General features: G+C 42.0%; 2 protein-coding genes and 1 long non-coding RNA gene across 6 annotated transcripts; 2 read left to right on the top strand and 1 right to left on the bottom strand.

Moving 5' to 3' along the window:
- Positions 1–1,738: 1,738 nt before the first annotated feature.
- On the top strand, positions 1,739–2,568 carry LOC310784497. Its single transcript, XR_014553128.1, has 2 exons — positions 1,739–2,098; positions 2,226–2,568. It is a non-coding gene; the product is annotated as an uncharacterized lncRNA (long non-coding RNA).
- On the bottom strand, positions 2,175–14,290 carry slc6a7 (solute carrier family 6 member 7). The gene is made up of 14 exons (XM_083645450.1): positions 14,090–14,290; positions 10,968–11,187; positions 10,357–10,488; positions 9,697–9,895; positions 8,735–8,873; positions 8,466–8,600; positions 8,230–8,333; positions 8,016–8,140; positions 7,536–7,648; positions 6,625–6,762; positions 6,404–6,503; positions 5,284–5,402; positions 3,096–3,269; positions 2,175–2,860 (listed from the first exon to the last, which is right to left on the bottom strand). Exons 1-14 carry the CDS (start codon positions 14,153–14,155, stop codon positions 2,690–2,692), a joined length of 1,935 nt encoding a protein of 644 aa, XP_083501576.1. The 5' UTR covers positions 14,156–14,290; the 3' UTR covers positions 2,175–2,689.
- A 69-nt stretch (positions 14,291–14,359) lies between these two features.
- Positions 14,360–22,454, top strand: LOC310784469 (ribose-phosphate pyrophosphokinase 1-like). 4 transcript variants are annotated; one of them, XR_014553127.1, is made up of 9 exons: positions 15,142–15,374; positions 16,183–16,372; positions 17,859–17,957; positions 18,199–18,323; positions 18,885–19,058; positions 19,157–19,316; positions 19,433–20,061; positions 21,646–21,776; positions 22,321–22,454. XR_014553127.1 is itself a non-coding variant. In XM_083645462.1 (8 exons), exons 4-8 carry the CDS (start codon positions 17,895–17,897, stop codon positions 19,523–19,525), a joined length of 615 nt encoding a protein of 204 aa, XP_083501588.1. In that variant the 5' UTR covers positions 14,360–14,472; positions 16,183–16,241; positions 16,348–16,372; positions 17,859–17,894; the 3' UTR covers positions 19,526–20,248. The 4 variants fall into 4 exon arrangements, 3 of the variants coding, with proteins under 3 accessions (XP_083501588.1, XP_083501587.1, XP_083501586.1); XM_083645462.1 differs by lacking the exons at positions 15,142–15,374; positions 21,646–21,776; positions 22,321–22,454 and adding an exon at positions 14,360–14,472 and having other exon boundaries at positions 16,183–16,241; positions 16,348–16,372; positions 19,433–20,248; XM_083645461.1 differs by lacking the exons at positions 15,142–15,374; positions 21,646–21,776; positions 22,321–22,454 and adding an exon at positions 14,360–14,472 and having other exon boundaries at positions 19,433–20,248.
- Positions 22,455–23,099: the final 645 nt, after the last annotated feature.

Genomic DNA, 23,099 nt, shown 5'->3' with positions numbered 1-23,099 from the left:
ATCGTCACCGTGTTAAACCAAACGAGCATACCCAAACGCACCAGACGAAAACGCGGGAAAGTGTCTGCGCAACATCCGCCCAAAGCACTTTATCCCGCGCCATCCAGAATGTCACACAAAAGGCTACGGGTTTTCAATGTCTGACATTGCGGGCCCCCAGTTTACTTAGTTTCGCTCAATTCCTAGATGCCTGTGGGATTGTGATTGTTATTTGATCCCATAGATAGACACTCAATGGGCTAATTGAGTCAAGATACGCCTGATTGCTGTTTAACTTGAGACAAATACATAAAAAGGTCTGTATGAAGGTATTTTTGTTTCTGACGACACTGGGAGTCACACAACTAATTGACTACCCCCCCCCCCCCCACACACACACACACACACACACACACACGTCCATTCACTGAGCCTCCCAGAAACTGTTTGGAGCCCCCCTGGGGAGGGGAGACCCACCTCCAACTTTGAAAACCTCTGCTGTAAGAAGCTTGATATACATTTGTCATGTCACCTGAGTCTCTAGAGTCCTGTCCTTAGAGGCCTATCCCAATTCTTTGTTTACCTTGTCGATACTGGGCACCTGATTATACCAATGCAGTGACTTACGTTTTATATCTTTACATTACACTTGAGTACTAATATTGATTTTGGACATAACTTTTTGTGGTCAGCAGCACTCATAGTTGACACATAGCCTACTGTACATTATATCTGGTCACTGACGAGCTGAAATAAGAAAATATAAATTTGTGTTGGCTTGGATTGGAAGCATTATTTGTCCAAATCACTGATTATTCTTTATGATCATTGAAGGTTCAGAACCCTCCCTCCATGAGCTGGCATGTGCCATATTCTAAGGCAGGGGTGTCAAACATACAGCCCGGGGGCCAGAACCGGCCCACAAAAGGGTTCGATCCGGCCCACAGGATGAGTTTGCAAAGTGTGAAAATTGCACTGAAGTCTTTCAATCCAACCTTTCAAGCTCAGGATTTGACACCTAAAATCGATTGTACCAGGTTTCATGAGTTACAATATTAAGTAGCCTAACCTATTCATGTTTTGTATATCACTAAATGGTCAACTATTTTCATTATTACCCTTGAATATCTAGAAGAATTGCACAGTTGCCATCAATTGTAATGGACAGTCAGTTAGATACAGTAGATTTGATTTGATAGGCCTATGGTAGCTGAGATAACCCTATGTAAAACAGTGTTCTTAAAATGTAGCTACCTGTAGGCCTAATTCTTTACACTAAAACAAACTGGAACATTCTGAGGTGTTATTTAGGTTATTGTCCATTGATTTTCTTTGTCTGGCCCATGTTGAGACCAAATTGGGTCCCATGAACTAAAATGAGTTTGACACCCCTGAAGAAGCATGAGGCACACACAAGTTGGCTGGCTAGTCAGAATTAGCCTATGAAACAGGAGTTTGAATGCATTGCAATGGGAGAATCTTAATAGGATATGGATTTACCAAATAGGGAATCATTGGGAAGGGGGGGGGGGGGGGCAGATTTAGAGGCTTGCAAACTGAAGAAACCGTAGAGATTATTTACAATGACGAGGGCTTCACACCAATAAATAGCAAAGGGAAACCTGCACTGAAGGGATTTCAGGAGAACCTTAACGAATGCATTAAGACCTAAATGTGTTAGGTATCATACTATCAGCAGATATCACCTCATTCAGCAGACCAAGAGGAATTAAATGTCAAGAGAACTTGGTGTTAATAATTTATTTTTTTATTTCATTAATTGATTTTCTACTAGCAGGTATTCTAACCAGTAGCTTATTCATTTAAAAAAGGGAAATGGGATAAAAGTATTCCTGACTCTGACAAAGTCAGGAATACTTTTTTTTTTTTTACGTGTTAACAACAAAGTTTGTTGTCAACATTTAGTTGCAGATTGATGATTTGTGGTCGCTTTTCCAAGTCCATCAAGATCGTGGACAGGAGGGTAGCTGCAAGTGTCGCTGCACTCTTGTTCCTCCTTGAAGGTTCCTCCTCCTCACACACAGTGAATGTAATATTGTCTCTTAGCTAGTTCACTAGTGGTTGCTGTTCATCATAAAACTATGCTACCCTAGCCTGGGTAAACCCAGCCCCCAGTGACCTGCTCTCAGACAGACCCTGCTCACTCGTCACAAGGTGACTAGTGAGCAGGTCTGACAGCAGGTCACGTGGGGGCTGGGTTTACCCAGGCTAATGCTACCCTAAAGCTAAATAATGATCAGCATGATATACTGGATATCATGGTCAGCAGGATAAAGCCAGCAACAATTTTTGGGTTAGGTTGTTTTAGGGTTAGGTTTAGGGTCAGGGTTAGGGTTAAAATCGCTAAACCGGAAGTCAAACTGTGGGAGATTGTTGCTCACTTCACGGAGATATCATGGTACAAATATCCTAGTCAAGCCCTACTACGTCCATCTAATATATCATGATGCAAACTTTGCCTCCGTACCAATCTCTTCTTCAAAATGTAAAAAAAAAAAAAAAAGTACAAAAATACAATTCAAACAAGGATCAAAGTGGTATAAATAATGCAATAAATCCACGCCGCCCTGCAGGACATGTAGTCTGTTGAGACATGGCCACCAGACTATAGCTGGGGCAACAAATAACATAATAGTAAATCCCTTTGTTTCTTGAAAACATAGTTCTCTCAGCGTTGTGCTCCAAGTCCTCACGCCTCGCTTCGTGCGTCCCATGTCATAGCAGTAAAATCCATGTCAGTAAGAGTGACTGTGAATGGAGCCTCCACTCTCTCTGGCTCAACCCGCTCCTCCACTCGTCCAGTGCTGTTCAAGTTGTTTGCCCTCCAGGAATTCAGAGGTCGGATGGATTTCTGAAAACGCTGCAAAAAAAGAAAGAAACAAAAGTCAAAAAGACAAAACGATATAAACCTTCCCACACGGCAGCCTGCAGGCCACCAGAGGCCGTTTGATTTCATCCACCTACAAATGAATCTGAACAAATACAGCAGAAGGATAAGTGACAATCTGGTTAGGTTGCAGTGGCAGTGTGACTGTGACAGAGGTGTAACATGACCTCCTACTGACAGAGTTACACTACACAGCGGTTATACTGACGTCTTTCAGTGTCCCAGTTTCCCTGCTGATGGCCACAATGGCCCAGATGAGGATCTGCAGACAACAGGTGGCGCCCATGCACACGCCTAGTGCCTTGCCCCAGCGTGGGAACACATAGTCCCCATAGTGCAGTGGCGTTTGGTACATCTCAATGAAGATATAGGTCAGGATGAACTGCAGGGGGAAAATGCACAGAGTAAGTAAAGGAATGTTAATTTCAGCAAAATACTACAATGGTAACTGAAGAAGAGCGAGGGAGGAAGCCAGGGGGTTAGCCAGATTGAATGTCTGTTTCTCCTCTTGAATTATTCACAACTGTTAGATTTATGCACAGTTGGCAGAATTTCACGGAAAGAGTGATGTCATTCTGCAAGTTATTTTGGCCTTGTTTAGAGTCACTTTTGTAACAGGTGGTTATTACACAACTTTTTCCTCAGGTTCCCCTAAATTCTACAGTTACTGATTGGGAGATTTTAAATTCTGTTAGACAGCGACAACATGCCTGCTCACCCCTCAAATTACCCTGACTGTAAGGGCAACAACAACCCAATACAATAATAAATGTATAATAGTATAATGTATTAATGGAATTGACACAAGAAAGACGGGAATACATGCAACAAGGCCTGTGCAGGTCATACAAGACCACACGATACAGTACATGATATGCAACTTAGCTCAACAATAACAATAACATACAATTCAGGCAAAATCCCTTTGGCAATGTAGGTCATTACTGGATGCATGGTTGATCGTCGTCACCCTAAACCAGTGGTTCCCAACCTTAGGGTCGCGACCCTATGTGGGGTCGCCTGGAATTCAAATAGGGTCACCTGACATTTCTAAACCGCCCCCCCCCCCCCTTTTTTTTTACACCACACACAATTGAATACTACAGAAGATGATTAGCGTCACTTGAGATTTATTTATTTATCTATTTTAGTTCTGAAGTGATAATCTCTAAGATTTCAGTTTTGTTCTCTTGGGTGACACCTATGGCGATGAGTGGTAATTGCAGGTGAGATCCAAACAGTGTTGCAGACATTACTAATGTCACAAATGTCACTATACTGCAAAGGCTTCCATCAATGGACCATAGCCTCAGTCAACATTTTTAGTGACTCTTATTTTTATTTATTTTTGATTTAGAAATATTTGAGATTATAATAACTTTAAATCAGAATCCTGAGATTAAAGTCAGAATTCTGAGAGTTAAAGTCAGAATTCCGTGTTACTGTCAGAATTTTGAGAAGAAAATCAGAATTTTTAGATTAAAGTCAGAATTCTCAGATTAAAGTCGGAATTCTGCGGGGGGAAAGAAGCATACTATGTGACATCACTGATGATGTCACTGATGACATTATCGATGGTGTACTGGAATCTGAATGTCTCGGGTCCCTAGATTGTTGGGACATCAAAGTAGGGTCACAAGCCAAAAAAGGTTGGGAACCCCTGCCCTAAACCCCATTCTCAATGTTTTGCACCTAACTTCACATAACTCACATAACACAACCAGTGTTTTCATTGCTAGCTTAATGCTACAAAAGAGCCTGAAAAGTAATGTTCCTCGCTCTAGCCTTATCCCTCTGAAGGGATTTTTGTTTGATGTTCGGTGCTCCATGGCCAGCTGGATTGAAGTAGAGATTTGAAATATAAACAGTGGATCTGTTATTCTGTTTGCAGTTAGCCCACCAGCAAACGTGTGGGACGGAAAAATTGAATGTAAGAATCACAAAGAACCAAATAATATACGTAACAACAAGTCGTAAACTCAGGAACCATAAATTAACTTCCCTCAGCAAGCTATATGAAAGAACCTGCCAAAGCATTCCAAAATCATTAACAAATATTTTGAAAAGCATTTTTATATTACTATGGTTAAGTCAACCAATGTGAAAAGTTAAAAACACGCACATCCAGGTCGAATCCGGCAGGTGCAGAGCTGGAGAGAGGCTGGAACAGTGAATAAATAAAACGGCTCGCACACTGCATGGGCTCCAGTGAAAATATTTATTGCACCGTTGCTGGTTACTTTTCGAGCAGACTGCTCTTCATCAGACGAAAGGACAGAGTGAGACACCATCTTAAATACCCACATGGTCAAGTCACATATCAGTAAGTCAACCAATGTCACATTGCATTGATTCCTTACCACTAATAAATATCATGTTGAAATCTGCTTACTTACCAGTAGAAGAAATGGAGTGAAAAAGACCCAGCATGCTTTGAAGTAAAGAAGCACTTTGCCACACCAGGGAGGGCAGTGGCAGATCATATCCAGGATGTCTTGACAAAACTGGTTGACTCCTGATAGCAAAAGAGCAGTAAGACATGCACATTATGAACACTGGAAAAAATCCAGATACACTACTACAGAATGGTGGAGATTGAAGGGTTTTCCATAAGCACCAGTTGTCAACCAGATGGCCGGATATTATTATTATTTTATTTTTTTCAGATTCCCCAATTGGCCAATTTTCCACCCTCTGCCGATCTGGGGAGAGCCGAGACTAGCACCATGCTTCCTCGGACACATGCGCAGTTGCCAGCCGCTTATTTTCACCTGACAGGGGGAGCTTCACCGGCAGATCACGCTATTCCCACCAGTTCCCTTCCACCCCGACCAGGCGCCCCAACTGACCAGAGGAGGCGCTAATGCAGCGACCAGGACACATACCCCCAATCCAGCATCCCACCCGCAGACACCAGCCAATCATGCCTGTATGGACGCCCGACCAAGCTGGAGACAATACGGGGGTGTGAATCTGCGACCCTCGTGTTGGTAGGCAGGGAATATACCACTACACTACCCAGAAGCCCGACATTAAAACATTTCTAGCCGGCTACTTTCTTACTGTCACAATAGCTGCAATATTGCAATATCATGCTATAGACAAGCCAACCGCAGTGGATGGCAAGCAACTGCCACAACCATGCTGTGATCCACATTTTTCCTTCTTTTTTAACACACGCCGGATTCAGGTGAATTGGTACCACTGATGTCGGTTTTCACTTGCTTGTCATCCAGAGAGATCTGATGATCTCAGCGCTTCTCACACACATCATAGCACCTCCCTCCGCTGCGAGCGGAGACTGTAGCTTATACTGATATGCACGTTGGCATCAGTGACATCAGTTATCGTTATCGCATCGCCCCCGCCTCCCGGGGTGGCTACTATTTTCACCCAGCTGGACATTGTATGCACTAGTGGAAAACCCTGAGAGAGTGCTGGATGAAACATGACGTTGTGTTATAAGTGTTTGATGTGAGGCGTGTGGTGAGGGTTAGAGGTGTCAGGGTGGTCTACCATAGAAGAAGGAGATGCCAATGCACATGAAGAGGGTGATGATGATGAGGCCAAAACTAGTGCTGAAGGAGTCAATGAGAGTGAACCAGTAAATCCCTCCCTATGAAGACACAGACACATGGGAAATGTGAGTCTGAACGCACACAACAGGCAGCGTGTGCCGTCAGTCACACACACACCTCACTTGGTACAGTGTACAGTTTCACTAAATACACACTCACATCAGTGATCAGCAGGAGACCCATCAGGTAGAAGCTAAAACACAGAGTGCCCAAGAACAGAGCCTTGTGCTTCATGTTGCTTCTCAGGTGGGGAAACTCGTCCAGCACGGCCGTAGTGATGCCCTCCATGTTGCCGAACTGAGAGGAAGCAGAGCAGAAGGTTTTATAAGGTATATGCAGGGTTCCACTGAGAGGAGGCAGAGCAGAAGGTTTTATAAGGTATATGCAGGGTTCCTAGACATTTTCAATTAAAAACTCCCATACTTTGTCCAGACCTTGATTTGTTTTAATGATTTGTCTGGTGTTTAATAATATCACAGAGAGACATCTTGCCCCTGCTAACTACAGGTCATACTGTAGGTCATATCACTGTAGATGAATATTGTTCTTCACAGTGACAAATATCAGAATATGTGTCATGATTGGCAGTGTTTCTATATGGTTTCATTTTAAAATGCCTTATTTTTGCCTTACTGTATGTGCTTGACTGGATTTGATTTTGGCTGGTATTTGATATATTGTAATGCATGCTGACAACATCTGGTAATAAGAGCATCCCTCTATCTGAACATTATTCTTCATATCAACAAAAACTGTGGACTCAAAGTGGGTTTACAGCAACATAAAAGCTAGAATTATGGGTGGGAATCGGACCTGAAGCACATTTTCCATATTTTGCCAGACTTTTTTTTTCTAATTCCCAAACCATTCCACACCTGGAAATGACCAAATTCATTTTTAATACTGTTCCAGACTTTCCAGACCTGCATTAGCAACCCTGTTATAGGCATATGTGGACTCGTAGGTCTTCATCTTTCTGTTATCAACGACACAAAACAATGTGGTTGATCATGAGAGATCACCTACCAGAGTGTCAACCCCCAGCATGAAGAGCATGAGAGATCACCTACCAGAGTGTCAATCCCCAGCATGAAGAGCATGAGGAAGAAGAGGATGGACCAAAACACTGAGCCTGGCAGCAAAGCAAGGGCCTCTGGGTAAGCAACAAAGGCCAACCCAGGACCTGCAGCCAGGAAAATTAAACAGAGAATACAATAAGTCGTTAGAAAGTTTATATAAAAGATGCATTTACCATAAGGTCTTACTAACCCAAACTGCTCAGAAATGGAGGTAATCTGAGACAAAGAAATTGTGACTGCAATACATTCAGAAGTAACTCATTAAATATAGGATACAAGCATGCACACATACAGTATCCCACAACACCCTTTACAGTCTGATTTACTGGCAAGGAGATTTCAGCAATTTCACAGAATGAAGAGAATTAGTTTTTGTTCATTATGCCTGTTTGATTATCCAATAAGCTCAGATGTCTGAGGTTTGTATAAAAAATCTTCAAGTAGATTGTTGAGTGAGACAAAGTAAACTACCTGTATCTGCCACCTTCCCGACTGGCACTCCCTTTCTCCACGCCATGTGACCGAGGATAGAGAATATAGCGAAGCCGGCAAAGAAGCTGGTGCTGCAGTTCCCTATGGTGATAATCAGAGTGTCCCTGAAATCAACAGCACCATGATTAAGACTTGACTCCCCGTCAGGATTGTGGCCACAGAGCAAAGCGTTAAAAGCAGGGTGCAGACGAACCTGATCACGTTGTTGTCAAACTTATTATAAGAGGCCATGGAAAGCAGCCCTCCAACTCCAATACCTAATGAGTAAAAGATCTGTGAGGCTGCATCGTTCCACACCTGCATTGTTAAAGACAAAAGTATCACTTATACACTGAAAGCACCTACAGATATTGTTATTGCCGTAACAAAGCAATGTGCACACGACTTCTCCGTCACAGCTATGCTAATCCACCACCACAAATGCTGTACCTGCGCACTGGCTAACCGGCCCCAGTCAGGTGTGAGGTAGAAGGCAACACCCTGAAGAGAGCCTTCCAGTGTGGCTCCCCTGATGATCAAAACAATGAGGACAAAGTACGGGAATGTTGCTGTCACATAAACCACCTGGAAACACAGAAGACAACAGGGGCGCGTATTACAAGACGTGGGGCACCAAGCGGGAAACTTCTGTGTTTTTTTGTTCTTTTGTTTTGCGATAGTTGCGACGAGTGTGTTTTGACAACATTGTGTTGATTCACCTTGCCCGAGCTGCGGATGCCCTTGAGAATGCATAAAAAAATGATGATCCATGCAGCCAGGAGGCAGAGGGCTAGAGGCCAGCGGACAGGACCCGGGTCATGGAGGCCCTGGCTGTTTACTACGCCCAGCACACGCTTACTAGAACGCACACAGCACTCAGAGTCACACACAAAGTGGATGAAGACAAAGACGATGAATAGAGACCTGCCCACACCTGTGCCACACCTATTACGCATTCACTGATGCTAAACAAACAGGATATAGTTGTTAAGCTGCATTGAGACGTTACTGTGAAGGCATTTGTCTGGAGAAAAAAACAAATAAATTCTCATTCTCTTCAGCTGTTCAAGGTACATTTCTTTGATGCTGTAATATAATATATTATTATATAGTATATATATATATATGATATAATAATAATAATAATAATATCATATCATATCATATAATAATAATAATATATAGTATTATTATAGTATATTATACTGTATTATGCTGTAATACATAATACATGACAAACATAAGAATAAACATAAGAATAACATAACATAACAAAATGGGCAAAAACAAATTCAATCATTGGATAAATGGACGTAGAAGATTAGTAATAATGTAGAATATCTTCCTCCAAAATAGCTGAATTGGTGTCCTTTTGAAACGATGGTGTTTGTTAAAGGTTAAACAAGTTGAAAAAAGGAGTGGCAAAAGTGATTTTTGCTCAGTCTAACCACTTATTTTGAGTATAAATTCCAATTTATATTGCACCAAGTACTCTCTCATTGCTACCAGCATTTACACTGATTCTGTCTCAAGCACAAGAAGATACAGTATATCACTATGCTATAGGAATTCAAGTGATTTCACAGCAGGCCTGTATACACTTGGAAGGCACATTTAATGTCTGCACAATTAGAGCGCTCATAGGACTTCTTTATGGATGACTGTACAAAGGCTCACTTACTTCCAGAACACTTCAGTGGGGCTGAGCTTTGTGCCTCCTGTGCTGTTCTGAGCACAGAGAGCAACATTGTCCACATGGTCACAGGACCAGGGTAAAGGGCTCTGGAAGGAGCTGCCCAGGTAGTAAAAGGTCCAGGCGATGATGACATTATAGTAAAGGGACACCAGAGTGGACACACACAGCATCCCAATGCCAATACCTGCAGGCAGAGACACAACTTGAAGGATCTGTGAACAGCAGGATCCAGAGGTACGCAATATTATGCTTGGCATTCTGTCGGTTACTTCACAGGACTACTACTTTTGTCAGGATTGGCTGCTAACTTGGGCATTTTAATGGCAACTTGAAATCCTATTTATTAAAATGATTTATAATCAATTTAATTGGATGCTAAAACGTTCCAGAGATTTAATCCAGAACTGTGATCAAACTGGATTTCTTCATATACATTTGGTTTAACTCATGACTCGGACATGATTACTCTATCCAACACTTTCTAGGTTGCCTCATTGACACCCCATTTACACCTGGTTTTTAAATGTGATCTGTATCTGGATAATGGTTGCATAAAAAACACATGTGTAAATGGGGTGTGAGTTGCAGTAAGTGTGTGCTGGTCAGTAATTCTTGGACTAAAAGCATGATGGAGGAGGTGATGACCTTTGAGGAGAGGGCAGCACTTCCACACAGTGATGGGACCAGCTGCTCCATACTGGCCTAGACTCAGCTCCATGAGGAAGAGCGGAACACCAGTAAAGAAGAGCATGATGAAGTAGGGGATGAGAAACACACCTGTGTGGACATAAGAAACAGGTCAGCTTGGGAAAGGGAGGCATAGACGCAGCCTGTAGCGGCAGGTCTTGTGCTCACTTACACAACCTAAACTATATCCGAGTGGCTGCCCCGCAGACACGTGTTTTTTCTACTCCCTTGATACTCAAGCTTCAACATGTAAAAGCTTCAAATGAGGATGATGTATGTAATGATTAGGTTCTCCGCTAGCTAGACCACAAGCCTGCGTGTGTATCTGAGAAGTGCACTGTCTCTCCTTATAGGATTAGTAAATAGCTTGCCATGGATAACTCTGGATTGAGTGTAAATTGAGACAGCATGTTTAGGAGGGCAGTGCCCACCTGAGGGCAGGGAGAAGCGTCACTCCTTCTCAGATGGGTGTAACAAATGGTGAAATCATGAGAGGCCTAACAATATGCCGATGTGTTCAAAGTATTTGAGGCTTCAGAGGGCAGTGATCCTGCCTTTGGGCTGCTCACCTCCTCCATTGCGGTAACAAAGGTAGGGGAAGCGCCACACGTTCCCTAGTCCCACACAGTATCCAATACAGGAGAGCAGGAATTCATACTTCCCGCCCCACTGCTCCCTCGGGACAAACGCGTCTGGAGCGGCTGCAGGAGCTTCAGACTGTGGTGTTGGTGTAGACGTAGGGTTGGAGACATTGTGAGCCACAGTATGCCCGTTCAAATATACTGAATGCTAGAAAAGAATACAACCACTTTATTAGTACAGTGAAAACTCAAGTTTTTAAGCATTTTTCATTCTTTAGCCTTTCATCCTGGGGGAAAAAAAGCTTAACAAGAGTTATGTTAGATAAACGGACGGTCCGGATATCTGAGTGACCTGACAGATATGAACTATACTATTACACAGAACATTGTTATACAGGCTTTGAGAAGTTTGCCATGCCTCTCTAGTTTACAAACCAGCCACTGTATTGTGTTCTTCCTTCCTGCAGGGAATCCTTTCATCTCTGAACGAGAGGGGAACTATAGCTTCACATATCAGCTGGCAGAGAGGAAGTCTATAGGCTGACTAATAGTAGACCTTCCTTTTTTTTGCATGTTTTTAGCCGGGGGGTTCCTATCTGGAGGAAACCTCAGAGGAGCACGGGAAGAACATGCAAACTCCACACAGAAAGGCCCTTTTGACGAGCCCACCTGGGCAGTAGGCACTGAGGACATGGGGATTGGGACACACCCTCAGTGCCCACAGCGTCCCAGGCGGGAATCGAACCCAGGACCTTCTTGTTGTGGGGCGACAGCGCTACCACTGCACCCCCAAAGAGAGCTTCTGCTTTACAAACCATCTCACCACCCTATAATTGGAGAGGGATTTCCACGTAAATTGCACAACAGTTGGGAAAGCAAGGCCGCATCAGCGTCCGAGCTGCGTCTGCGAGCCCACGAAGCGGGGAAACTAATGAGGGACAATATTTTGAATCGAAAACTCGACAATGTTGGACCGGATCGCGGCGACTGGTGCCGCTACTTCTGCTCTGAAGCAGACAACGACTTTAACAAAGAGAGAACAGACACACAGAGAACAGACACACAGAGAACAGACACACAGAAAACAGAGAGAGAACAGACACACAGACAACAGACACACAGAGAACATACACACAGAGAACAGACACACAGAAAACAGACAGAGAGAGAACAGACACACAGACAACAGACACACAGAGAACATACACACAGAGAACAGACACACAGAAAACAGACAGAGAGAGAACAGACACACAGACAACAGACACACAGAGAACATACACACAGAGAACAGACACACAGAGAACAGACACACAGAGAACAGACACACAGAGAACAGACAGAGAGAGAACAGACACACAGAGAACAGACACACAGAGAACAGACACACAGACAACAGACACACAGAGAACATACACACAGAGAACAGACACACAGAAAACAGACAGAGAGAGAACAGACACACAGACAACAGACACACAGAGAACAGACAGAGAGAGAACAGACACACAGAGAACAGACACACAGAGAACAGACAGAGAGAGAACAGACACACAGAGAACAGACACACAGCGAACAGACACACAGAGAACAGACACACAGAGAACAGACACACAGAGAACAGACACACAGAGAACAGACACACAGAGAACAGACACACAGAGAACAGACAGAGAGAGAACAGACACACAGAGAACAGACACACAGAGAACAGACACACAGAGAACAGAGAACAGACACACAGAGAACAGACACACAGAGAACAGAGAACAGACACACAGAGAACAGTGCTGCAAGGAGGAAGACGAAGAGGCACAGTAAGCTAGAAAGGAGTGCTACGGGGGAATTCACATTATTCCAGCACCCTAGGGCTGTCCAATCAATATGTGAACGTAATTGTCTTCCAAAGTGATACTCTACATTCTACAACACCCAAACACTTCAATTCATAATGTCATCAAATTACATTTTGTGTACTGAAGGCTGCTTCCCTGAGCTTTCATACAGGCCTACTGAAAATACAGACCACTTTCAAGTTTCACAACCAAAATGAATCATAATTTAGTTGAAGTTTTGACACATCCAAAATGTAGGCCCAATGTCTTCAAGGTTTCCTATTTTACAGCCAAGTAGCCTACAGAACTTATGAGAATAGAAACTCTGCACCCACGAACAAATATGTTGTTCCTATATAATCAGGTAGGCCTAAAAAAAAAAAACGTTTATTAATGACTTGCTCTATAACCTAAAATACAATTTTGAGAGAGTTGAGTGTTTTAAGAAGACGCAGACATTGAAAATATGATGAAGCAGGCCCAGTGACAACTGAACTTTTTATGATAAGAATAGGTGATGTCCTCTTGTGAGTCTGTCAGTCTGTTAGCGTATAGGGGACACAAACTACCCATAGCCTATGAGAAGAAAAAAAACTATAGTAATCATATAAATGTAGCCTACTGCATAGTCCATCTATAAACTATTATATAATAACATATAAAGGGATACTAGGCTATACAGTGATACCATAAAGGTCAGACTAAACTCACTAATTTGGTTACAAGTCAGGAATATTACAGTGTTTTATGTGGATTAATCCAAAAATCAATTGATCAAATCCAGACGTTGATTCATTCCCTTTCTTATATTACCAACCTGCTGACTCTCAAACATGTCAACAGTGAAGTGAAGTTTCAAGTTACACTGAATGCAATAATACCATATTATTTAGGAAGTCAATTTCAAAACAGCTAATGTAAAGAATTTCTGTATTTTTGGGATGACAATAACTTGAGATAAGTTATTGGGCAATCACATCTGGTGAATTGTCGGCTTTATCTCCACAGCATTAATTCAGCTGGCTGTGTGGGCTGTAGTGTAAACGCCTGTTGCAGCCAGGAAACTAGAGCGATGTGGACGAACAGGTTAGACTACTTCACCGGCTTTGTTCTTATAAGCCGAGTGTTTGCCTATATGTAGCGGGTAGGTCAAATTAAATCAGTCGTAGTGGTCTCCAGAGTCCAGCATAGTTTATTACCCATACAGAGCAGGATGTAGTGTTGTCCCAATACTCTAGTAAATTACCTGAATAACAAACCTCCGCTTAACGTTACCTGCCGTGAGGTCGCATTGGCTTCAACGGACTTCTCAGGTGCCGCTTTGGGCTCTTGGTCCTGCATTTCCCTCCGTTCAGAGAGATGGTCCACTGTTTCTTATGTCTGCTCAATAGCACACATTTTGTCTATTTGGAAGAACATCGGTGTTCATCAAAGCGTGAGGAACCCGGCGACATCAGCGTTGACGATAAGGAAACGCTGTTGTGGTGTCGTCGAGGGCAGGCAGACAGGCAGTGTGTTGCCAGATCTCCCGAGACAAACAAGCAACCGGCCTTACCTTACCTCTTGTGTTTTAGGTTTTAGGAGGAAGACCTGTGCTTGTTTCTCTCGTGAGATCTGGCAACAGTAGCAGCCAGGCAGTGCGGACTCGGAGGACGCAGGTGCAGTACTACTAGTAGCGGTCTTCTGTATTGCATTTCTGCTGCTATTAAGTGCTTTATTTTGGCACGAATTCATAATTCTGAGGCTTTGACTGCTGGTCTTGGTTTGTCTTGGTCTTGGTCTTGGTTTGTCTGTGCGCGGCACATGTTGGGGCCATTTTTATGTTGTTTTTATTGTGTTTTTTGTTTGGTTGTATTGTTTTTCTTGTATGTTTGTAAGCCAAATTTATCTTGTGGGGTATTAAAATGTCCAAATTATGCCTACGTATACAGAGTAAAGTAGGCTAATGTATGTTTGAAATTTTATCTATAATTAATAGGTCTAGTCTAGGTGTGAAAACTGCAGTTTACAACAATATATTTTAATGGGTGGCACACCTATTTATTAACAGAAAATTACAACTTTCTCTTACGAGTTTAACAGGTTTAAATGTTATAATAATCATCCAGTTGTGATTGTAAATATCCATACTTTCATTTAATAGGCCTATCTTCAGTAGCCAACAGGGGATACACATTTTGCCACAACACCTGCCGGGCTTATGCAACCTGCCTGTCGTTCTAGCCTACCATAAAATGTACCATTGGCTATATGCTATAAAAAGGCTATAAAAATGGAGGTGGATCAGGAGGGGTCAGCTGAGTCTCACAGGCAGGGGGAAACAGAAAGCGAAAGTCGGGTTGTCTCTCTCATCTTGACACTACCCAAGGGTCAACGGCGAAGTCTAGCATAGCCACTTTCTCTGCAAGCTTATTGTTGTCCTGAAGATCCTGATAGAAATGCCAAACATTAAGGTATTCGGCGGCAGCTCTCATCCTGACCTTTCTAAGAAGATTGCTGCCTGTTTGGGGACTGAACCGGGGACGGTGGTGACGACCAAGTTCACCAACGGGGAGACTTGGTAAGCTAACGTCATGAGTTTGATAACGCAAGTGGGAGAAATCTAATTGAGGACACGGCATTTCTTTGAAACCTCGCTCAGGATTTAATATCCCACACTTATTATTGAACCACATGTTCCACGTTGTGACTTGTGAGTATTCAGAGATGACAAATCCACTCCAGGAGATGTAGCGTTAGCCTACAAGAGGAACTGAAATAGCCTATATAAATTAGTGCAATTGCAATTAGTCTTTTCAGGCTTTTTAGCCATTTAAGCCTTTAACTAGGCGACTACAACATAATGAGGTATTATCAGAAGGACATGATAATATAGGTCAGGATAGGCCTGGAATGTTGAGCAAATAAGGGGTCAATAACTGAAGTTTTCATTTTCATAACTTCACACATAATTTGCATACACTTTGATTGAATAGAGTACTTAGTGTAGGTTTCAGATGAAAAAGACACAAACAAACCCCAACCCTAAAAACTAAAGAAAAAGGTTGTTCACTAGTAGGCCTAGGATAAGTCTCCTTCATATTATATGAATGCTAGAGAGAATGCTGAACAAAGCCCACAATACAGCAACCATACCTATAACCATAATCCTAATTCCCTGCATATTGAAAATAATAGATCACTAGACTGTTACATAAGTTCTTAATTAAGGTCTTGATTGTGCATGTTTTCTTACTTCAGAATGATGTGAAATGCATGTGTGGGTTGAAAGTTTCCTCTTTACAAATTGACCGCTGTAGCTCCAAATATGCCAAATGTTGCCAGTTTGGAGTGTTTGCTTGCTATTGTGACATTATTTACCATTGCAGTGTGGAGTTTGGTGAGAGTGTCAGAGGAGAAGATATCTACATTGTCCAGAGCGGCTGTGGTGAGATCAACGATAACTTGATGGAGCTCCTCATCATGATCAATGCCTGTAAGATTGCCTCTGCCTCACGAGTGACAGCTGTCATCCCATGTTTCCCATATGCAAGGCAAGACAAGAAGGACAAGTTGCAGGTGAGGGAAGTTTGCTTCATTATCTTGGACGTGTATTGTCTTTCATCATATTCAGTCAGTTCTAAGGATTGAAATCATCCAAAGATTGAAAAATGGGGGTTGAGTGAGATAGTAGCCTACAGTTCTAATTAATTCTTGAGTAAGTTTTTCTCTATATCCTCATTCTAAAATCAATGTAAATCCACCTTTTAAAGCTGATATATAAAACAAATCTCCCCGGGGGAGCATTCCCCCGGACACCCCTCGGGGTTCTGTGGTTCACATATTTGCCACATTTTTCACCCCTGGTGAGTTTGCATCCCTGGAGTTAGCTTGTGATACTCAGTACTGGAGTTAGCTCGTGATACTCAGTACTGGAGTTAGCTCGTGATACTTAGTACTGGAGTTAGCTTGTGATACTCAGTACTGGAGTTAGCTCGTGATACTCAGTACTGGAGTTAACTCGTGATACTCAGTACTGGAGTTAGCTTGTGATACTCAGTAGGCTACTGGAGTTAGCTCGTGATACTCAGTACTGGAGTTAGCCTACTGGAGTTAGCTCGTGATACTTAGTACTGGAGTTAGCTCGTGATACTCAGTACTGGAGTTAGCTCGTGATACTCAGTACTGGAGTTAGCTTGTGATACTCAGTACTGGAGTTAGCTTGTGATACTCAGTACTGGAGTTAGCTCGTGATACTCAGTACTGGAGTTAGCTTGTGATACTCAGTACTGGAGTTAGCTCGTGATACTCAGTACTGGAGTTAGCTCGTGATACTTAGTACTGGAGTTAGCTTGTGATACTCAGTACTGGAGTTAGCTCGTGATACTCAGTACTGGAGTTAACTCGTGATACTCAGTACTGGAGTTAGCTTGTGATACTCAGTAGGCTACTGGAGTTAGCTTGTGATACTCAGTACTGGAGTTAGCCTACTGGAGTTAGCTCGTGATACTTAGTACTGGAGTTAGCTCGTGATACTCAGTACTGGAGTTAGCTCGTGATACTCAGTACTGGAGTTAGCTCGTGATACTCAGTACTGGAGTTAGCTTGTGATACTCAGTACTGGAGTTAGCTTGTGATACTCCGTAATTGTGAGACAGAATAGAAAAGAGGGGACATTCATGATTCAAAAGAACCAGTGAGTTACCCACTGAAATTTGACAGTCTCAGGGTTTTCACATGACGCATGTGATATTCCTTCATCCTATCCATCGTTATGTCGTCATATTTCATTATAATTATAAATAATTATATTGGTCACACATATCTCCTATCTCTCAGATCTCAGTCCATACGATCCAATCATAAATCAAACAATACAAATGCTCCATTTAAACTTGATTTTCATTTAAGTATCAACAATAGGCAAATATGCACATTCATGGATGTTCATCTGATCTAAAATTCGTTAATACATTTATTTTCATTACCATTTGTTATAAAGATAATCGGTACAACTTTGCTTCATGATGCCAGGTCATAACAGATAACACGTATTCCTCTGCAGAGTCGTGCCGCCATCACTGCAAAACTTGTAGCCAACATGCTGTCTGTCTCTGGAGCAAATCATATAATCACCATGGATCTTCATGCATCTCAGATACAAGTGAGTGTTTCAGAATGGAAAAAGTGAATGCTTAAAGGGATATCTGGCAAGTTTGCAGCTATTCGTGCCCCTTGTTGACATAATCATGTGGTTAGCTTAATTGTAAATCTGTTAGATTTCTCCTATTTGCAGAAAGCCACAGATATACCCAGCGTAGATGCTGTGAAACACTTAACTGAACCACCCAGCCAAGAGGCTAATTGTCACAGAAACCCTGCTGCTGTCATTGTTGTGTTTGAAGGGCTTTTTTGATATTCCTGTGGACAATCTGTACGCTGAGCCCGCAGTTATGAAATGGATTAAAGACAACATCAGTGACTGGAGGAATTGCATCATAGTGTCTCCTGATGCTGGAGGTGCCAAGAGGTAAAGCCCAAATAACCCTTGTCTAGTCTTTATCAAGGGTTGGCTCCATTGTTTTTTTATTATTGTTATTATTATTATTATTATTATTATTATTATTATTATTATTATTATTATTGTTGTTGTTGTTTTTCCACACATGACACTATAACAATAGCACACACACAAAAAGACAAAAACTAGAAATAAAGTGACCATCAACATACAAAAAAGCAAATAGAAATACAATGATGAAACACAACTCAGTCCGGTAGGACATACTCTTTTCCAAAAGACATTGGGCTCTATATGTTTTTAAAGAAACTTAGACTCAAGTCTATTTGGGAACTAGCTTTAAAAATGATAATTTTCCCCAACAAAACATTTGTATTTATTATCTGGAGGCTGTTTTCCTCCAGAACGCCCAACACAATGTTCAAGGGTGTAAATTCAAATTGACCAAACCAATGTTTGTTACATTGGTGTTTATGGATAATGGAACTTTATAATTTTCCATTTTTAGATAAGTCACTTCACTTTTAGGCTAACTGTGGAACTATTGGGGTTGTTGTTGAATCTCTGCAGAGTCACCTCCATCGCAGACAGGCTGAATGTGGACTTTGCCCTCATCCACAAAGAGAGGAAGAAGGCAGATGAAGTGGACCGCATGCTTCTGGTTGGAGATGTAAAAGACAGGGTGGCCATCCTGGTTGATGACTTGGCGGATACTTGTGGCACAATCTGCCATGCAGCAGATAAGTTAGTGTGTCTCTCTTATGGAATTATTGGTATTCAAAGCAGAGCAACCTAGGATAGGACAGCTTTTGATTCAGTCCACATTGTTTATATATATTTAGGCTTGTATCAGCTGGATCTACGAAAGTCTACGCCATCCTCACCCATGGCATTTTCTCTGGTCCTGCGATTTCCCGCATTAACAATGCCAGTTTCGAAGCTGTGGTCGTGACAAACACCATCCCTCAGGAGGAGAAAATCGAGCAGTGTTCAAAAATACAGGTTAGTCTTTGAGTTCAAAAGTAACTTATGTTCAGATAGTTCAGAGATATACCCCAAATCTCCCCCAAATCTGTTTTGATTCAATGCTTTCCCCCCCCATCACTGAACCCCTCTAGATCATTGACATTGCAATAATCCTAGCAGAAGCCATTCGCCGAACACACAATGGAGAATCTGTGTCCTATCTCTTCAACAACGTGCCTTTGTAACATCTGAGGGATCAAACATCCAGCAAGCAAGCACAGGCCAGCAGCATCAGAGGAGGAACATAGGTCATTGAAAGTGCTTGCATTGATATACTGTGTGCATGAATAGAAATTGAAGTTATTTTGATTTTCTTTAGTTAATGTTAGTAAATAGGCTACATTCTGCTGTCTGCATGTGTCTTCCGCCGTCTGTGCATCCGTGTTTCACACGCCACCTGCCTTGAGAAAGAGTGATGGTCACGTGGGTGCATGAGTGATTGAAGTCGAATGACTCCGATGCAGGCTAAGCATCAAAGTCATCACAGCTAATGTTAAGCGAACCTTCAGCTATGCCTGGAAAATGTAAAAATTCTCAGTGTTGTAACAGTAATTAACTTTGATCCGTGTCTCAAACTATGAATTTGAAGGAATTACGCCTGCAAAGTCCTTGAAATGGATGTTTAAGAAGGCCCTGACTGTGTGAAGCAGTGTCTCAACCTCCCCACCCAGTTCCTCATGACTGGAGGAACGCAGGAACTCCATGCTACAGTAATACTATGGTAATCTCTCCTGACTAGCAACATAGTTTTCCCTCTTTTACTCATAACAAAAACAGGTGTAGCCCTGCCACAGGCCAAGCAGCCTGCAACAAAACTCATTGCAATTGAAAATATTAAATGTTTTTCATAGTTCGATAGTAGGCAGCTATTTATTTGTAATTTAAATGTAATACTACAAAATAAAGCACGGTTCTAAGGGGTTTTGGTGTGACAGAATATTAAGTCTCAGCTAGAGAGAGAAAATGTGTGTGTGTGTGTGTGTGTGTGTGTGTGTGTGTGTGTGTGTGTGTGTGTGTGTGTGTGTGTGTGTGTGTGTGTGTGTGTGTGTGTGTGTGTGTGTGTGTGTGTGTGTGTGTGTGTGTGTGTGTGTGTGTGTGTGTGTGAGATAGAGAGAGAGAGTGGTGTGGTGGGGTGTGGCGAGTGTGTTGGATACTGTAAGTGCTGCAGAGCAGGGCATTTGAAAACAAAAACATTCAGCAATAGCATGAAAAAGTACAACATTGTAGCTTATATCCATTCAATGCAACAGCAACACAAAGTGATATTCTCTCAGAGGAAGAGCCAAAAAGAGGGAACAACACTTCACATCTCTCCTTGGTGCTTTGAATGTAAAAAGTCCCAGACTAGCAATTGACTGAGAACAGTCAACAAATTAATGGCAAATACTGAATAAAGTAACCGTCAATATATATGTGAGACCAAACAAAAAACAAAACAAGACATTACCTTGACTATAAATATTGTCCATATTAGTGTTGATCCTCTGATGTTGAGTAGCTGTTTCCGCCCCTCAGAGGCAGCATGCCCACTCTTTAATCCAATAAAGTCCTGATGTCACTTTAAAGCCATCCAATCTGTTGAGTGTCTGCACTTAACAGCCCTGCTCATCAAATCTGGGTCAATAGACTCTATGGGGAAGCTACAGAGTTGCTGTGTGTGCATAGCAAAATTACTCTAGCTATAGGTTATAGAGAAATTATATTCAAGGCTGATTTTAAATTAAGCTTTAGCCAATGTCTGCAGGTTGTGGTTTAGTAACAGCTAACTTTAGTTGAGCGAATGGAACTCCAACAAGAAGTGAAGAGTGAGAGGAGCAGGAATATTTACAACCAACCAGCAGAGTTTGATGCAAGTACTCATATCATCTTTTCAGCGCTGACCCCAAAAGCAACTTTGTTAGACTAGAGGGCAATTCAGATTCATACTGCAGCATTTGATATCAGAAGACGACTAGTGTAGACAATTTCAACTTTGGTTCTGATTCACAATTGCCCTGCGGTGACATGGATGGGACGGTCAACACTACATGGTCTTCTTTGGACTTAGTGGAGCTCCTGGATGTGGAGGATGAAGAGAGCTGGTAGGTGCCTCCAAGACTGACAGTACTCTCTGAGACTTGGATTTGTTTGTTAAATTATTTCCTTTATTCATCTGACCTTTTGAACAGGTAGTCTGTTATTCCATTCCCTTCTTATAACAGTAGAGGGAGTGTCTACAACTTATTTACATAGAAAGGGAGCAGTCTCTTATTTAGTTTTTTATCGACTATAGGAAATGTCAAATGTGCTCTCTTTTACCTCACAGGTTATATGAGTCCCCAAAGAAACACGAGCTTGTGGGCAAGCCTGCTCTCAAGTGGTGCAGACAAGTCCTGGATAAGCCCAGTCCTGAGACGGAGGTGGCATGTTGTGTACTGAGAAATATGCTGGATCAAAGTAAGCAAGTAGCACGTGCACTATGCTTTCTCTCTCCCTGTCTACTTTAAATGCATTGCGTTCAGGGAGAGCAGGTGATAATGTACGTGGGGTGGGGGGCAGATTTGGTCCCCCCCAATGTTATCTATGGCTACGGCCATAGATAACATGTCTTATTTCATCCTTAATAGACTGAAATAATTTGCTACTTTAGATTAGGTACTGCAACACGTTTATAAATGAGTAGCTATAGTATTTATTAATATATTTATACCTTATTTACAACATAGTAATAAATCATTTATAAAAAAAAGTAAATAATCAGTTAACACTATTACAACTTATGTACGTTTTTATACGTAAGATATTTTTATTCCTTGCTTATAATTCAGATATAAATGTTGAACTAATATGAGTACTAATGAAGAACTAATCAATTATAACATCTATAATATAATAAGTAATGAATGTTTAATTCATCATTAACTAACTGCTTATAAATTGCTTGTAGATTAAAGTTATTATAAAGTAAGTGTTAGCGATGACTTTCTTCTATGTACTCCAGGTTTACGGCAGGACTATGTTTCCACCCCCGCTTCACCTGGAAGCCATGGCTCATCCATGTTGCTTCCATCTCATTTGAACAACAAATTGACGTCACAGAGCTCCTCTTCCTGCCAGTCCCCTACCTCAGCTCAGCAGAATCGCCACAGCCCACAGGTTTCAACATTTCACCATCAAGTCACCAGGTTTAAGCTGCTCAAACTTGCTCAGAATAGAGGTAAATAGAGTGCCATGCACTCACTGTAGCGTAGTGACTCAGGAAATAGCACCGCCCTGACTTTTGGGACATCTATCTATCTATCTATCTATCTATCTATCTATCTATCTATCTATCTATCTATCTATCTATAAATTGGGCAATGTGGGCTCTGTTCTCTGTTTAAATGTTTGTGCTGGCCACAGCTATGCCGCTTTACGTGCGATCGTGCTAAAATTTTCAGGGGGTGTATAGAGCGCCAGTGCAGGTGACCTGACTGAATTAGGTGATTGCCCTAATTACCTAATGATGTGATGTCATGAGTGACAATGTCAATTGAGGCAACTGATGTCATAGTGACATCACTGATGATGTCATCAGTGATGTCATAAATTACGGATGATGTCATCAATGAAGTCATAAGATGCAAAGTTGTGACATAATCAGTGATGTCATTCATCAGTGATGTCATAAGAGCAGTGAGCCAGCACAGCGGTCGAGCTGCCGTTCAGGCTCGGCCGTGGCATTGTGACATCATCAGTGATGTCATAAGAGCAATTGTGATGTCATCAGTGATGCGAAGT

The sequence above is a fragment of the Poromitra crassiceps genome (genome assembly GCF_964638095.1).
Source record: "Poromitra crassiceps genome assembly, chromosome: 1".
Lineage (NCBI taxonomy): Eukaryota > Metazoa > Chordata > Actinopteri > Beryciformes > Melamphaidae > Poromitra > Poromitra crassiceps.
This window is presented reverse-complemented; position numbering and strand designations above follow the sequence as displayed.